Below are 15,040 nucleotides of genomic sequence, written 5' to 3'. Positions count from 1 at the left end.
TAAAATTATTTACCAGTATTCATGATTCCTTTGGTATCTTATTTTCTTTAATTTGTGCAACATTATTTATTGAGAAATTATACTTTTTCAGAAAAATAGCTGAAATTTTGTTACGTGCCTTGAAGTTTTTAAGGGTGAGTACAGGAAAGAAAGGGAAGAACGGAACAGGAAAGGCAAGACTGTGTCCGTGTTTATCCCCTCTTGATTTTGAGGATGCACTTTTATTTAATTGCTTGGATACCTCTGAGAGATCCTTCCTTCCCAGGGCAGGAAGTGGGCTCCACAGAATTCAGCAGACCACCTTCCTTTACAGAGGGAGCCAATTTTGAACAATAGATGTCTGTCTCCACCACCAGTCCCATGTTCTGAGAGTACTATTTGCTTTCAGCCACACAACAAATGCTGATTTGCCTCCTTTCCGACTGAGTCAATGTTTGCTGGAGCTTTAAAAATACCTTTCATAAATCCTTAGAAATCTTTTGTGAGGAGCAATTCAGTATTTCAAAGTAGTGATCCATTGCTTTCATGATTCATGGCATGGAGAAGCCTCCCCATCTTCCTGAATCAGATGAGGCTTGATATTCCTTCCTCAAGATAAATACCTTATAAGGGCTTCCTTGTCCTGAGGAGCCGTGAGGTGTGGGCCTCCTGACAGAGTCTCACGTGCAGATGTGTTTCATCTCAGGGGGGAACATTTTAAAAGCAATACTGGGATTCATACACAGATTCTCCTCTACTTAAGATGGGTCACACTCTGATAAACCCATCATAAGTTAAAAACATCAGTGAGTTTTAAAAAATGCATTTAATACATCAAACCTGCTGAACCTCATGGTATCAGTTATTGACCCCATGACCTCATGGCTGCCTGGAGCTGCCACTCAGCATCATGAGACAGTCTCATATGGCATCTCACTAGCCTGGAAAAGATTCAAGTTCCACATTCTAAGGGAAATTTCTACAGAATATGTACTGCTTCCACGTCATCATCAGGTCAAAAATCATTAAGCCAAACCATCATATATGGGGGCTACATGAGAGTCTAATCATTTAATAATACAGGTATCCTTTGAAGATCTCCTACAGCAAACTTAGACACTAAACTAAAAATATATCCACTCAGGCTCAGGGGCTGGTGCCAAGCATTTCTAAGGAACTTAGGTCTCTGAGGTGACACTTTGACCTTCAGTTTGATGTTTGTTTCTTACTCAAATGGCTAGTTGGTCAGGGACTGGGATCCAGCTCCGTCAGGCTCTCCCGATTCCTGAACCCCACCATTTCCTTTGGGACTCTATGTAATTCAAGGATTTCCTTTTGCAGCTGCTAAGCAAGTGTTGCTTCAGGGCTACTGGTGCATGGAGCTTATGTTTAATGTGTCACCAGTCCAAGCAATGAAGTAAGATTTCTGCTAGCATGTTCATATTCTCATCAGTAAGGCACCCATCTCTTTGCCTGCTCTGAATTTGCATGCCAGATACTGCTGTTCTACACCCCAAATCAGGAGCTAAAGAGTGGTGGTGTTTGAAGAAGTTGTCATATGGGCAGATGGGTGGGCAGACAATCTAACACTCCTTTAACTCGAAGGTCTGCTATTTCCACGGCTTCATACCATGATATTCTGTGTGATAAATCTCACAGAAGTGCATATCTGTTCCTAGCTTTTCTTCTCTTCAAGGGAAGGGAGAAGGTATTGAACACTAAGACTTTGGGAGGTGACCCAGGTCTTTTCACCTTGTTCTATGAGTTCTCCAGTCCTCAGTGGGGTTTTTTTGTTGGTTCATGGATGATCCCTGCTAGGATATATCCTTCCTGGGACTTTGTATAAGATGGCAAAACTATGAGCTGGGTCAGAAACAGCAGACATTGCTTTCATGTAGAACTTCTCCTTTCTGGAGTGGAAGGGTCAGTACAGGATTGTGGTCACAGACCTCAAGGATGGCTCCTGAGTGTGCACAGGGAACAAATAAGGGCCTGGTCTGAGAAGCAATTTTGTGCAAGGCAGGACAGAGAGGGACCCAGAATGAGCACAGACTATCCACTCCAAGTTTGGTTGCTTCAGGACACACCAGTGCTGAGCTACTCAAGTAGCTCATCTTGAGGAATTATTCAAAAATAAAGGATAAAACTGCATAAATCTAGACAAATGAAAATATAGGATTTGCCTACTTTTGGGAAAAACAAAGTTTAGAACTTTTTTTTTTAAAAAAAAAGTATGGACATTTATGGGTAGAAGTATCCTAGAACAATATATTTACAGTGTACATGGCCTTGATTGTGTTAATGAAGCTATTATTCACACAGAAACTGAGAAACATTCCACTTTGGAGGCACACTTTGCTTACAGCATTTTTGGGACGGACAATATGATCAATATGCAAACAGGAAGAAGAGAATCAAGGCCAGTGCACAGCTGTTTGGCTGGACAGAGGAGGCTGAGCTGGCCAGGTCCTTCAGCATGCATACCACCCTGGACCAGGACCCATTGTTGGGCAGTGGGGTGATGCCAGCCATGCTGCACATGACGTTGTAGATGTCCACGGATCTGATTGGAGCAGCTCTGAAATTGGATTTGAAATCTGGAAGGAAAAGGAAAACAAGCAGGTCGTCATGGTCGGTAACCTAACTGAGAGGAGCTAAATCAAATATGGAAAAAATCTACTCAGACTCCAGGCGATTTAGAGACTGCAAAATCCTCTCCATCAATGGGTGTGGCCAAGTGAATGTGAATGGGAAAAGCTCTAGGTCATGAAAAAAAAAAAAGCCATAGCTTTCGGTGGCTCATAGATGAACTCTTTAAAAGACAAGTCAACAGACTTTCTTTGTGCCTAACTGTGCTTCCTTTGTGACAACAGATCTTTCCTGCAGGGGCAGAAGGCCCAGCTGGGAAGCTGCACTGTTTCTACAGAGCCCTGCAGAGCCACTGTGGCCAGAGAAGATAGATTGTCTTCCTGGGCTCCCCTTAAATTGTTCACGTATGTTCTGGAACATCTTTCTGGCTGGACTGAGAGCCAGGGTGCCGGTATCTGCTGCATAGCAACTCAAGAATGTTTCTCCATTTTCCTGCCACATAAAGGTCCCTCTTGATGGAATGAGAAGCTGTATCATGTCCTTGGTGCTGCCAGCTCACCAGGAATGACAAGATTTTTCTAAGTATGTTTACAAGATCTAATTCTGTGCCTCTACTCAGAACCTACCCCACACTTGGGCTGTAATACTAGAGTGTAAAGAGTAAGACCGGTCATTCATAGCATGGTCACTAAGACACACTTAAGGTGACTTGATAAGCCATAAGCCATTGGAGGGATTTTAATGGAAATCACCTTCTTGTTCTCCTCGGGAGGTAAATGAGGTGCTGAATACAAAGCACTTGTCCATCAAAGGAGAATGAAAGGAAGGGAGCAGGATGGGAATAGGAAAGACAGTAGAATGAATCAGACATATATGTGTTCATATATGAATACATGGCCAGGGAAACTCCACATCATGTACCAGCCAAGAACGGGATCCTAGTTAGAATAAGTTATACTCCATGTATGTATAATATATCGAAATACATTCTACTGTCATGTATCTCTAAAAAGAGCAAATTAAAAATTTTTTTTTACCACTTTTCAATTTGAAGAGTGAAAATAAGAGTGTAGTAATAACAAGCAACTTTGTTTCTAGGTCCCTAACAAAATACCCGAAGCTCCGTTAGGGCTAAATTCACAGAAGAGATTTGATTCATGAATACAAGCCAGTGCTTTCGGTTCAAGATTTTTAAAGGAAATGGGTTGTTTTGGTGGGATTACAAAGTCAAGTTTCTATCTCAGAAAATAACCTTTATAATTACTTTGCTAAAATGATCACATTGGCTACTTAAAAATGAAACAAACAACAATTAGCAACATATTCTTGAAGCACCAACACCAACCTCTGCTCCTGGGATTACAAACCTGAAAGAAAGTTATATACAGAAAACTCTGTCACACAGTGTGTCAGATCCAGGGCAACTTCTGATGTGTTGGGTTTTCCTTACTTTGGAGAATTAAGATTGAATTAAGTGTAAAGAGGTGCAAGGGCTCAACAGGAAGTGGTACCCAGATCCTAGGTCTAGACACATTGCAGGTGCTTAATAAATGGCAGCCATTGTTATCAATCAACATGTGTAATAAATTTCCAGCAAGGGAAAACCTTGGATTGAAAATGTTTGCCTTATAAATTATTTAGAAGGCTGGGCATGGTGGTGCATGCCTGTAATCTCAGCGGCTTGGGAGGCTGAAGCAGGAGGATCATGAGGTCAAAACCAGCCTCAGTAATTTAGTGAGGCCCTCAGCAACTTTGCAAGACACTGTCTCAAACAAATAATAATAAAATAAAAAGAGCTGTGGCTCAGTGGTTAAGTGCCCCTAGGTTCAATTGCTGGTACAAAAAGAAAAAAAAAAAGAGAGAGAGAGAGAGAGAGAGAGAGAGAAAGTTATTTAGAGGGTTCAGTTTTTTTTTTTTTTCTTCTTCTTGTTTGTTTGTTGAGTATTTCTGGAGCAGGAAGGATAAGGGTCAGCACTACTTCAAAGTCAAAACTAGTTTCAAAAAAATTAAGAACCCGCCTGAAGGAGAAATGAAGGGGCTACTTCAGCACCCTCTTTAAATAGATAAGGTTGGTGACTGCACTTCCCCATCAGAAGAATCCACTGCAGCTTGAGAAATCAATGGAACATTTGTCCCAGTGGTATGGAAGCCACTCTTCTCTCTCCTTCTGACTCACCATGTGACCTGGATGTGACAATCACACCCCCTATCACTCATGGTATGTCACATGTGGGAGGTAGGGTATGAGAGCTGTCCTTCCCTAGCCTTTCAAAAATCCACTTTTTTTTTTAACACTTCACAGAAAAAAAAAATCAAGCTCAGCCTCTTCTGACAAAAGTGTTAGATTATCTTTTCTATTTTCCCTTCAAAGTACAAAACTAAATCTTGGGCCCATAAGCAGGAAAGAGAATTGGGTTTTCTTTCCCATCTAGTTTATGGTTTCCTTGTTCTTTGGGGATGGAACTTTGGGGCCCAAATGTAGAGATGATCCAAGCTAGATTGAAAGCTTCTAGAAAATTCTTGAATAGCTGAACAATGTCCAGTCCAGTTTGGGAGAACCCCTATAAACTCCACTGGCTCAAGATGGCGTTCTGAACCTAGAATGGGACTCCATGTTATTCCCATGGGTTTACATACTTCTGGATATAAAAGGTATCTCCCGAAGAGAGAAGGATCTGCAAGCTTATGCTGTGCCTGGCCACCTTGAATGAGGCTCGCTGCTCACGGTGGCTGTCTGAATTGCATTCCTGCTGTCTTATCTTGAATGCAGAGTTCTCTAGGGCAAGATTAGGCTGTTCAAATTAGAAACCGGGATTAACCAGAGAAGCTATCTTCAGAATTGCTTCCCTTTCTCTTTGCTGGGCCAGATTTACTCACTTCTAAGGCTGGTTATCGGGGCAGCCGCAGTAATGCCCAGCTCCCTCCCTAAGCCAGAAGCACAGACAATCAGGAGGGATGCACCTTTATCTCCAAGTGCAGCTAGATAGCTATTAAAGGCCTCACTCTTAAATTTCCTTCTGAGTAAACAGTCCATGTGCAAAGCTGTTTAATCTTTCATGAGACTTGGAGCCAGAAACGTGACAGTTTGTGGGAGGCTCTCAAGGCTGTATCAGCCTAGAAGCCTTTTGCAATTAGCTCAGTCCATTTTCATCAGGGGCTTTCTTTCTGTTGGTAAGATCGAGGACTTTTAGTTTTAAAAGAGCCTATAGTGGAGGTCTTGGTTAATGGACAAAATCTCCCCACTGAATTTAATGCAGCTTTGGGTACTTCACGTAGAAATTTGGGTTTGGGGCTAGATTTGGTTCTGCTTTAAAATATGTGTAAGACTCTTGCTCACATACACTCCTTCAATGGACAAGTGTTTTGCATTCACGATATTACTTGCCTCTTCTAGTGAAGGAGGAGGCAACGCTATTGATTGAAAGCCCTGATTACTGGTGTTTCCCCTATGAAGTCAAAAGCCTTGGACCATCTCCTATGACCCCAGTCTTGGATTCTCCATTCTTAATTGCTTTAACCTCAGAGCTCTGCATGACGATCCAGGGCGTGGTTAACAGGGGGCACCTGATAACTTTCACTGGTCAATGGCAAGGTGCTCAGACAACCTGTGAATTCAAAGGTCAACACCAGGGACGCAGCTAGTGCTCTATGTATGTTTGCTGCTGTGGTTCTCATGCCCACTTTGGGACTTGAGAACTTGGATCACATGAGGTAAAGAATTTGGACCAATGTAAACCCCAGACTCAGACTCTCAGAGGCTTTCCTGGAGGTAGCAGAAACTGACACCTCATTGTTCTTGAGACAGATTTTGTGGCAAGTAGAGTGATCCAAGGCAGACCAAGGGACATGGGGAAGTTGACTTGTCCTTGGTTTTGTGACAGTGAAGAGCAGAGTGTACAGATGGGATATTCAACCTATAATTGGAAAGGGACATGTGGACTTTCTTGCATTGAAAGATTTTTAAAATATTTTTTTAGTTGTAGATGGATACGGTATCTTTATTTTATTTATCTACTTTTATGTGGTGCTGAGAATCCAACCCAGTACCTCATGCATGTGAGGCAAACACTCTACCACTAAGCCACAACCCTAGTCCCTACACTGAAACATTTTGATCAACATCTAGAAAAAGGCATCTGGGACCAGATACCAGTGGTTAATTATATATATATATATATAAATATATATATTTATAAGTATATATATATGTATATATATATAATTTTTTTCTTTTTTGTAAATTTGGAGGCAAGGTCTAAGTTTGTTTAGGGCCTCACTAAGTTGCAGAGGCTGGCTTTGAACTTGTGATCCATCTGCCTCAGCCTCCGAAACTGTTAGGATTTCAGGCACACACCACTGTGCCTGGTCCCAGATGCCTTTTTCTAGATGTTGATAAAAAATGTTTCAGTCCAGGAACTGGGGTTGTGGCTCAGAGGTAGAGTGTTTGCCTCACATGCACGAGGTAGTGGGTTAGATTCTCAGCACCATAAAAGTAAATAAATAAAATAAAGAAATTGTATCCATCTACAACTAAAAAATATTTTTAAATATAAATATATATATACATATTATATATAGCATATAATATATATATGTATGTATGTATGTGTGTATATATATATATATATATATATATATATATATATATATGCTGGTATTTGGCTCAGTGCATCCCTGGGTTCAATCCCTGGGACCAAAAAAAGGCATTTGTGATATAAACATTAGGGTAATTATATTTAGAGAGGAGAGATGGACAGTAGTAAGGAAGAAGAGTAGATTATGAACTAATCAACTGATGGTTGGTGACTAGTGAATGCTTTTTTTCCTTTTTCCTTTTGAAAGAATTAGGTGTTCAACAGTAATGTGTAGTTAGAGTATTTGGTAAACTTTTCCAAAGTGTGAATTTACAGTGTCCTATCAATTAAATCAAATGACCAAATAGGCCCTCTCCATCTCCCCTTTCCTCCAGCACTTTGGAATACAATCTGATCAAAGAAGGTTCAGCAAATTTACTTCCATCCAAGACTTCCTTAGTCATTCTGGCTCATTCTCAGAGTCAATCCCAAGGTCATTTCTGAGCCTGCCCTTGCACACATCCCAGCTTCTGGTTGGGCCCTAAACTGAATTAACCCACAGGGGTGGGTGCTCTAGACAGGGAGGGACCATGTAAAGGTCAGAGCACACGAAGCAATTGCATCAACTTGGAAACACAGCTGTCAGCAACATGGTATCCCGTAAGCTTTCCTGGACTTCAGATAGCTGTGAAGCAACGTTTTGATGAATTAAGTAAAAAATGAATCACAAACATGTGGAATACATTTTCTTCATTGCACTCAGGATTTAAAATTTACAAGGAAAAGTATTTGGCCACCACTGCCAAACCCAAGAAGCATTTGAAAGGAAGCCAGCAAAAGATGTTTCATGGAGACCGGCTGGGTTTGCTCAGCTTGGCTCATAAAGAGGGTCCATAAAGAGATCACTCAGTGAAGAGTCCCTGTTAGAGCACCTCTCTAGGAACAGCTAAGAGGATGGGGTCATGTCCTTGCCTACCAGGTCCAAAGGCCAGGAAGATGCCTCTCATGTCCATGAGCTCGTTGTCATATCCGTGCCATCCGCGCTGCCAGCCTTCCCGCCTGCCTGTGCTGTTCATCCAAAACGGAAGCGCCTCTCGACTCTGAAATCGAGCAAGACATTGACGTTATACGATATACCGTGTCACCACAGTTGTGATGACTGGGCATCAGGCCAGACTGCCCCACAGGGTGGACATTCCCTCCTCGGCACCCCAGCTTGGGTCTTCACCCTCAATGCATCACCCCCGGATCCAGGTAGCTCACACCTTTGGCTGCAGCCTCTTAAACTTCTGCAGAACTTCAGCTGGAAGGTATTTTCTTACATGGAACTGAACTGCACCTTGTAATCAGTTTGAGAACTACTAAATCCAGCATGTTAGGGACAGAAGAGAGGTTAAAGTGTATAATAAAATATATATTTGGTTTTTGTCCTAGGTTCCTGACATAGAGCTCCTAAAACCCTTGGAATTTCCTGAATCGTAAGAGTGCTTTATGTTATTCATAATGAAACCCTTCCTCCTATATCAGAGTCTATGCTAGTAAGATGAGTTGTGGGGTTGGGGGACGCTAAATAGCTTTGGGATGAGAACTGATCACCAGAGGAATGAAACTTGTGATGGGAAGGTCAGGACTCTCAGCCTTGTGCCGTCTCACTGGGGAGGGTAACCGTGCTGGAGTCTGGATTGAATCATGTGATCAATGATTTAGCCACTCACTCATGCCTACACATGGCATCCCATACAAAACCCCGGGGTAACGTGTTCCAGGCAGCCTGCAGGGAATGGAAGCTCCATGATCCCCCACTTTTTATGCTTTATTATGGGCATCTCCTCCATCTGATTCTTCCTTTATAATAATACTGTAATTACAAGTGTAACACGTTCCTGAGTCCTGTAATTTATTCTAGTGAATTATCAAACCTGATAAGTAGGGTTGTGAGAACCCTTGAATTTGTTTCTTTTAAACTTTTTTATCACAATATTATTATTACACATAAGAGTGGAATTCCTTGTTACACATTCACGCATGTGCACATGTAATGGTAGAATTGGGTCACTGGATCCCCAATATCTCCCCTCCCTCCCCCAACTTCCTCCCTTGGCCCCTTTCCTTTATGCTACTGGTCTTTCTTCTGTTTTCATGAGATCTCCCCCACCATTCCCCTGCTTATTTCTCTCTATCTTGCTCATATGAGAGAAAACATATGACTTTCTCCACGTAGTTTATTTCATTTAACATCATGCTTTCAGATTATATCCATTTTCCTGCAAATGACATAATTTCATTCTTCCTTATGGCTAAATAGAATCCTTGAATTTGTAGCCAAATCAGACTCAAGTGCCTGCAGCCAGGGAGCCAGGACTTGTATAGAGTGGCTGAAATCCTGTGGGACTGAGCCTCCTCACCTGTGAGGCCTACTGTAACTCTGGGTATTAGTGACAGCACTGAATTGCATGGTAAGATACCCAGGTGAGGCTGAAGTGTTGTTGGAAAACAGTGTATACATTGCTAGCAAAGCCACTGAAACCTGCAGGGGCTCACTCACTACGGTCCCTTTGCCCCTCCACCCAGTCCTTCTTTCCTTCTGGCTCCACCTCAGGAATAGCACAGAGCCCCTTCTCCTGCATTTATTCAAACATCTGGAAATGACGCCCAAGGTCCTCTGAGGCAGGCCTGTGTCCCTTCACTTCCCTCAGCCATTCTTCATTCGGGATAGGTTCCAGAACCATCACTTCCCTGTCACCTTAAGAACCCGATGTTCTTAGACTGCAGGTCCTTACTGTGAATCCTGAGGAGGTGCAGCCTGTTGAATGCAACCCTGGCCATTTTGTTGCAGAGTAACTAACTATTCATTCCTGGTATTCCAATCGTCTTCCTGCTGAGCAGGGTTTAATATTACAAATATTTCAAATGCAGGAGATTGATCAGTTAGTTTTGATGACAAGTTGAATCCAAACAACAAAACCACTAGCAATTTCTAGGCTGACTTATAAGATTAGTATTAGTAGTATCATGTACTGAGTGAGCCATACAGTTCACCAGGAGCCAACCCCAATGTCCACTTAGTTGTCACAATATCTCAGTGTGGATGATAGTATTATCCCCATTGGCAGGAACTATTTGCAGGAACTATGGCACAGAGAGTTTAAGTGACACTCTTAGAGTCACACAGCTAGTGAAGGGGAGTGCTGGGTTTGAACCAGGCTTGTCTCCCAGTCCTGTGTACCTGCCAGAGTTTACAGATAGAAGCCATTGCCCTGCTCCTGCTGGAACTGGACAGTGAGGTGAAGTGTCCCCCTGTCCCCTGTGGATTCATCCACTGTGTGTGACCAGGTACAAAGTATAGAGATGAGATTTTGGAATTGGATTGGCTGTGGGGTTCAATTCCAGTTTCTTCTCTCTAGCTCTGTGACCCTGACAAGCTACTTAACTTCTCTGAGTTTCACTTTGTTTGCTGGATATAGGGATGATAATACCCACCTTACCCGGGTTTTGGAGTATAGCATGATCATGTGCTAAATGCCCGACACACAGTAGGTGCTCAACAAATGGCTGCAATATGGTCACCAGATGCCACTGGCTGCGGCGAGGCACTCTGGTTGCAAAAGCTGAACTCTCCCTTGCTTATTTAGCTGTCATATCACATTGCACACCCATCCGGTCTCACCCCATAAATCGCTCCTTAGCATTTCTGCTTTCCAAATTGCACTATTTCATTGACTCTCCATTTCCTGAATTTCCATCATCCCTTGTCCCTCCTTCTCCAGCTGTAGCTTGTATTTTTCCATGGACATGCTTTATGAACTTACTGCATTTCTAACTTTATACTGTTCTTTATCTATCTATGGAAAGGATCACAACACATCCCAATTTAGCTTTGTCAGCTAACTTAATGTGTTGCTTCCCTCCTCTCAGCCCACAAGGCCACGGCAGTGACTCCCGAAGCACTAAGTAGAACATTTTTGTTATTGATGACCTTACTAATAATGAACCCCATAATAGGTATGTACCCCATAACACAGGGGTTGGTCAAGGGTATGAGGATCGTTTGCCTGATTTAAAGATTACAGTCTACCTGGATGAGGTGGTGCACACCTATAATCCCAGTGGTTTGGGAAGCTGAGGCAGGAGGATCATGAGTTCAGGGCCAGCCTCAGCAACTTAGTGAGGTACTGAGCAACTCAGTGGGACCCTGTCTGTAAATAAAATACCAAAAAAAAAGGGGGGGCTGGAGATGTGGTTCAGTGATTAAGCACTCCTTAGTTCCATCCCTGGTACCAAAAAAAAAAAATTACAGCCTAAAAATTGCAGTTATTCATTACACAAATAAATGCAAAACAACAATGAAAACCTCAGCCCTGAAGGTGATTGGAGATCTGTCTGTCAGAGGCAAATCCACTCGATTTTACTAAAGTGACAAGTTACCCCAGCAAAACGGCTCTTTTTCCTGATATAGAAAAATAATAATAAACTGGTTCTATGAGAAGGTAATATTTCATCTAAGTGATTGAATGAAGTATATCTCATGTATATGTACATTATATGTTACATTAGGTTCAAAAGAGAGCTCTGATGATTTCCTTCCTTCTCCAAATGGCTCTCATACTCCTTATATTGTTTCCCATGTTATCTTTTCAAGGCACACATATGGTGCTATGCCAGTGAAGTGTGTCACACACCTCTCAGCCTCCAGAGTGGGAACCCCTACCCTGTGGGTCCTCAGGTTGTCCAGACTGTGCCAGACCTTTGGACTGCCACCTAGTGCCACCTAGTGCCACCTAGTGACTTCTGGTGAAAGTGCCCACACCCTTCATCTGGCCAAAGGGATGTGTGTAGAGGGGAAAACGGGAGGTGTCTGTAATCAAATTGGATCACTCAGGCAGCCAGGCTCATGGTCGTGGGGACAACTAATTCCCAGGGTTAGAGGAAACACCCCTCCTTCTAACAGCTTGTCCTAGAAGAGGGTGGTGCTCCACTAATAAACTAATGGGGGAGGAAGGATTGGGGTGCTCTAGCCAGCATTGGGATGTGCACTGAGCTCTGGATCTGTGCCAGGTGCTCTGCTAGGCTTTGAGGGTGGAGGCACGTAGGGTGCAGGCAGGAGGGAGGGGGGCTTGCACTTGGCACTGGTTTTGCTTCCTGAGCCAGCCAGGACAAGACCAGAAATGGGTGCCTTGAGCTGGAGACAATGAGGGGGTTCAGGGATTCAGGAGGCCTTCAGTAGGGTAGAAGCAGGAGGAGCTCTGTGGGGAGAATCTCCCAGTGGGATGGGGGCTCTGCTCATGTATGTGAGCATGTGAGACTGTGTATGTGAGAGCACATACATGTGTGTATGTATGTGTGGGGGGGTGTGAGTACGCGTGTGTGAGTGTGTTTATACATATGAGAGTGTACGGATATGTGTGAACATGAGTGAGTGGAACGTGTATTTGTGTCCACGAGTTTGTGATGAGTGTATGTGAGTGTGTCTATGTGAGTGTGCACGCATGCATGTGTGTGGAGTGGGGTGAGGGAGGGGAAGGGCCACAGGACAGGACACACATGAGGCACTCATGGAGAGGGTGAGGATGTCCTAAGACTCCACAGTGACAGGCCCCTGGGGAGCTCTGTTCTGGGAAGGCCTGTCCCTGAGGAGGTCCTGAGAAGGGAGGGGACCTTGCATAGCTGCACAGGAGAAAAGAAGATCAGAAGAAGGCAGACATTAAGGTGAAGGAAGAGGAACTGGGGGTTTTCTGCTGCTCTCCCCGAGGATGTGCTCATCCAGAAGGGTGACCAGCTGTCCCAGTTGGACACTGAGGGGCTGCAGGGATACAAGACCTTCAGGCAAGCCAGAACAAGTGAGTCGCTCTGCGTGAACCATCTCTTAGGAATTTAAAAAGAGTCCTCACCCAGGTGATCTGTTCTGCACTCCTGAGCACCTCTCAGGATCCCTCGCCATGCATGGTGGATGCAATGCCAAGACCCTCCTTGGTGGGCCACTCAACTCATTTTTGAATGCGAAGGAACCACAAATAGAAAGCTCCCCATGAGAACACCTTGTGAAAGAGGGCGGAGTTGTTATGTTTGGGACCTGGTTTCTTTTGTTTTGGTGCCTTCACGCCATGACCAGGGCACCATGATAATGACTATCATAAGCTTGTTTTAATTTGGAATGGGAGAGGGATCATTATGAGTTAGGAGTTATAGTTTCTAGTACTAGCTCTTTGTTTCAATCACCTTTAGTGTTAAAGAAAAATCAGTAGGTGAAGGAAAGGGGGAGGAAAATGGTGGATCAGAGGAACCCACCCTAGCAGCTCCCTGAGATTGAATTATAACAGTAGTTGAGCAGCAGCACATTGAGGCAGAAGACTATGGGAGAATGCTGATTGGCAACTTGGAGAGCTGGCAGCCAGGTGAAAACCAAAAATACTAGTCTCTAGAATAGAAAGAGATTAGTAAAGGCCTAGATGGCGTCAGTGATGGGCATGCAGTGGCTCAGCGGGAGAGGGGAAGCGCCCTTCCAACAAGCCAAAAGAAATTCTCCCACCAAGTTTAAGATAAACAGATGCTGCTGTCCAACAAATTTGCAATCTGAGCAGAAAATAAACTCAGACATGGCAATCTGAGCCAGAGCAGGAGAAAAATCCCAGCACTCTCTGGGGTGGGGGTGGGGTGGAGTAGTGAAAGTGGGGGAAGCGCTGACAGCTTAAAAAGACTCTTTGTTTTAACTTCCTGAGTGGGAGCCTAGAAAACCCTGCGGTGTTCCTTGGCTTTTCATATTTTGCTATTTTTCTAATTTTTACATTTTTCTTTCTCTTGTTCTTGGTGTGCTTGCTTCTCGAATATCCAAGACCAAACAGCCACTTAGACTTTAATTTTCACTGGCTGAGTGGATAGCCAGGCAGCGCAGCAGGTGAGACTGTAACACGGACTGGGAGAAGCTCAGAGTGGTCACCGGAGTCCTGGCTGCAGGTCTCACAGTCTGCAGAGCAGAGCAAAGAGTGCTTTCATTTCAAATTGGCAGTTTGGTCTCTGGGATCAAGAACATGACTGACAGGAGGTGGAACTGGGATGGATCAGGGTCGGGTGAAAAGTAGGATCCCACTACACCCTACCAAGGGCCCCATACCACCTCTCCTATGCCTGGAAAGACCTGGAAGATATGATACATCCTGCATACCTCCCCCCCCCCCAGCATTTTGGAATGAGGGATGTGACACAATCCAGATGGATCTGGGTGGCCCAAGTAGGAGGGCTGCCTAGCAGACTTCCGCTGCCACCCGAGTCACAATAACAAAGCCATTCTGCAGGTAAAGTCTGCACTGAGCTACACAACACCCCAGGCAAGGAGGAGGTGGAGCTCACCATGCAGACAATCCTAACAAGTCTGGCTGTTTAGGGTCAGAGCTGAAAACCAACAAACAGCACAGTATATGTGTCACACAAATCTCCTAATGGTGGGGAGATTCTAAAATGGAAACCCCAGAAAGAAAGGTCACCATTTCAAGAACCTTAGCAAGAAGAAAGCTGGATCTCTGTGTGACAATTGTTTGTATTAGCTGCTTGACAGAAACTGATTCCCAGTGTCCCTCCAAATTTTGGGTTTTGCTAGTTCTCTAATTTTACGTATTTTGTCAATTAATTGGAACTCTTCTTGAGACCTCGTTTTCTCTCTCCTGTCTACAGCCTGTTCCCCTCTATTTCAACTTTTTTCTTCATTTTATCTTCTGTCTCCCTTTCCCTCCTTGCCCTTTCTTTCTTTCTTTTTTTTGCTTTCTCTTTTATTTTGTTTTAAAATTTTTTCTTCCAATTTAATTTAGTAGCTTATCATTAAAGCTTAAATTTTTCAGCCTATTCTATACTATTTCTCACCCAATTTTCTCTTTAATTAATAAAGTCATAAAAGTTATTATTAGTAA

The 15,040-nt window shown here is 43.5% G+C and overlaps 1 protein-coding gene across 1 annotated transcript in view; it reads right to left on the bottom strand.

The window, feature by feature from the left end:
* Positions 1 to 2,367: 2,367 nt before the first annotated feature.
* Enpp6 (ectonucleotide pyrophosphatase/phosphodiesterase 6) overlaps positions 2,368 to 15,040 on the bottom strand; it is a 103,108-nt gene continuing 90,435 nt past the window's right edge. Inside the window, exons 7-8 of the mRNA XM_026400609.2 lie at positions 8,119 to 8,242; positions 2,368 to 2,576 (exon numbers count right to left, since the gene is read on the bottom strand). Coding sequence (XP_026256394.2) covers positions 2,368 to 2,576; positions 8,119 to 8,242 — 333 coding nt within the window. The remainder of the gene's footprint in view (positions 2,577 to 8,118; positions 8,243 to 15,040) is intronic.

The sequence above is a fragment of the Urocitellus parryii genome, chromosome 14 (assembly GCF_045843805.1).
Source record: "Urocitellus parryii isolate mUroPar1 chromosome 14, mUroPar1.hap1, whole genome shotgun sequence".
Lineage (NCBI taxonomy): Eukaryota > Metazoa > Chordata > Mammalia > Rodentia > Sciuridae > Urocitellus > Urocitellus parryii.
Note: the sequence above shows the minus strand (reverse complement) of the source record. Positions and strands in the feature narration are given on the sequence as shown.